The 2,939-nt window shown below is 71.7% G+C and overlaps 1 protein-coding gene across 1 annotated transcript; it reads left to right on the top strand.

Annotated features, from left to right (window-relative positions):
* The first annotated feature begins 1,733 nt into the window (after positions 1-1,733).
* On the top strand, positions 1,734-2,330 carry DIRAS1 (DIRAS family GTPase 1). Its single transcript, XM_026064852.1, has one exon. It carries the CDS (start codon positions 1,734-1,736, stop codon positions 2,328-2,330), a length of 597 nt encoding a protein of 198 aa, XP_025920637.1.
* Positions 2,331-2,939: the final 609 nt, after the last annotated feature.

Raw genomic sequence — 2,939 nt, 5'->3', positions numbered from 1 at the left:
CCTCCATCCTGCCCCTTCCCTGCCTCCATCCTGCCCCTTCTCCTTCCCTCCATCCTGCCTCTTCGCTGCCCTTCCATCCATCCTGCCCCTTCTTCCCTCCATCCTGCTGCTTCCCTTCATCCTCATCCTGCCTCCATCCTGCCCTTGCCCTTCTTCCTATCTTGCTCCTTCCCTTCCTTCATCCTACCCCTTCCCCTGCCCTCCATCCTGCCTCTTCTCCTGTCTTCATCTGGTCCCCCAGGCCCCACACCAGGTGTCCCCAGCCCCGTGGGTCTGAGTGGGAAGGGCGCGCGGCAGCAYGGGGGTGCAGAGCCCCCCAGCAGGGTCAGGCCTGGGCTGAGCCCCGGGTGGCGGCAGCCCCGTCCCGGGAGCCRAGGGGACCCGCCGGGCACCGAGGGCCCTTTGCAGGCAGTGGGGAGACAGGGGGGTCCGGGGGGTGGGCACCGGCTGTGGGGCCCCTGGGCACCCCTGTGAGCCTTGGGGACCCCGACGCCCCGCACCGCAGCAGCAAGACCTGCGGGTGCCCGCGGTGCAGCCGGAGGCCGTGGGGCCGGGCAGGAGGGGCAGGGCCAGCCCCGGCCGCGGTTTGACGTTCCTGTGCTCTGGCTCAGCCGTGGTCTCTGCTCCGTTCCCATCCTCCCTCGTGCTGGCAATGCCTCGGGAGGTTTTCGGGAGCCAACCGGGGCGTTTGTCCCTGGGCTGCCAGCGGGATTTGGGGAGGTGCTGGGGGGATCAGGGCTCCCTGCRGGACCCAGACCCACCGGGGCTGCGGCAGGGGAAGCCGGCGGCCGTGCAAAGGGGGCCGGTTCCCACGGCCGTGCACCGGGATGAGGGAGCCGTGGCCCCCGGGGCGGCCGGCCAGCGCAGGGCTGCCCGAGGCGCTTCGCCATCCCTGCCCCTCCGGGCCCTTCGGCACCCCAGCGCCAGCACGGCGAGGCGCCGGGAGAGGAGCTGGCTCGGGTCAGAGCCGACCCCGTTCCCTTTCCCTTCCCTCCCGTCCTCATCGGCTYGGGAACAGCACCCCTGGAAATCCAGCCCTGCAGCAGGTTCACGTTGCACCGGTCACTCTGTCCTCCAAAGGCCGCGCTCGCGTTGGGGAGCCGCGATGCTCCCAGGAGAACGCTGCTGCTCCCGCGCTGCTGACGGGAAACTGAGGCAGGGCCCGGCTGAGCCGATGCTCAGCCCCGACGCGCTGGCTCGCCCGGGGGCTCCGGTTTCGGGGGCTCCTCGTGCCGCCCGGTTTCACGCTCCCCGGCTGCGTCGCTCAGCGACGGGGGCGAGCAGCGAACCTGCCCCTGGCCATGCACCCCCCGCGGCCGGGGCCGCGTTTCTCTCCGTTCCCCTGCTGCACCCCTGCGGTGGGAGCGGACCGGAGGAGCGGCACGGCACGGCGTGGCACGGCACGGCAGCATCGCCCCCCGGACGCCGCGCGCTTTGCCGGCAGCCTCAGCCGCAGCTGCTGCGCCGGTGGCTGCTGCTCGGCCATATGGCTGCAGCGGGGCGGCTGGTAAAAATAGCAAGCGCTGATCCCCCCGGGCGGGCAGCGAGGGCCACCCGGCCCCGGCCCTGGCACCCGGCACCCGGCACCCGGCACCCGGCCCACAAGGGCGTCTCAAGGGCAGGGCAGCCGGCGGAGGGGCAGGGGGCTGCGCCGTCCCCCCGGCCAGGGCCGCGCGCCGTGACGGGTCCCTCTGCCCTCTCCCTTGCAGCGGCGGCCGCGTCTCGGGGGCAAGATGCCGGAGCAGAGCAACGACTACCGGGTGGTGGTGTTCGGCGCGGGCGGCGTGGGCAAGAGCTCGCTGGTGCTGCGCTTCGTGAAGGGGACCTTCCGCGACACCTACATCCCCACCATCGAGGACACCTACCGCCAGGTCATCAGCTGCGACAAGAGCGTCTGCACCCTGCAGATCACCGACACCACGGGCAGCCACCAGTTCCCGGCCATGCAGCGCCTGTCCATCTCCAAGGGCCATGCCTTCATCCTGGTCTTCTCCGTCACCAGCAAGCAGTCCCTGGAGGAGCTGAAGCCCATCTACCAGCAGATCGTGCAGATCAAGGGCAGYGTGGAGAGCATCCCCATCATGCTGGTGGGCAACAAGTGCGACGAGACCCAGCGGGAGGTGGAGAGCCGAGAGGGTGAGGCCGTGGCCAAGGAGTGGAAGTGCGCCTTCATGGAGACCTCAGCCAAGATGAACTACAACGTGAAGGAGCTCTTCCAGGAGCTGCTGAACCTGGAGAAGAGGAGGAACGTGAGCCTCACCATCGACGGGAAGCGCTCCAGCAAGCAGAAGAGGACAGACAAAATCAAGGGGAAGTGCAGCATCATGTAGAGCCCCGGACTGGCCCTCGCCCCCCCCCCGTCCCGGTTCGCCCCTCTGCCCCCTCGAAGTCTGGACGTCRGCATCGGAGCTGGGCCCGTCCCCCTCGCCCTCCACGCGATCACTGTGACTGCGCTGGGCGGCCGCGGCGCCTCGGGCCGGCGGCGAAGACGGGGCACTCTGCGGACCGGCAGCCTCTCGCCCCCCTTCCCGCGGGAACGCCGTGGGAGCCGGGCGCGGGGTGCAGGGACAACGTGGGGGGTCCAGCTCGGCGCGGGGGGGACACACACGCACACGCACACGTACACACACACACGCCCTGCAGCGCGGTGGCCGCCGGGGCCTCTCTGGGGAGCCGGGGGGACCGAGCACCGGCCGGTCCCGTTCCCGCTCCCRTTCCCATTCCCGTTCCCGGTGCCGGCAGCGGCAGCCGCTGGGGCGACCCCTCGGCATTGCCCCCGCGGCGGCGCCCGGGAGCCGCCAGCCGAAGCACAAAGCAGCGGGCCCCCCCCGCGGGACCTGCCCCAGCACAATCCTGGCGAGCTCCGACCCCGGCACGGGGCCGCCCGGCCCCCCTCCGGCGCCCCGGGACCGGCCCCAGCCCTGGCGCCAGGGTGATGG

Source organism: Apteryx rowi, unplaced genomic scaffold (genome assembly GCF_003343035.1).
Source record: "Apteryx rowi isolate R43461 unplaced genomic scaffold, aptRow1 scaffold_220, whole genome shotgun sequence".
NCBI classification, from domain to species: domain Eukaryota; kingdom Metazoa; phylum Chordata; class Aves; order Apterygiformes; family Apterygidae; genus Apteryx; species Apteryx rowi.
The sequence above is the reverse complement of the archived record's forward strand: the minus strand, read 5'-3'. Positions and strand labels throughout refer to the sequence as shown.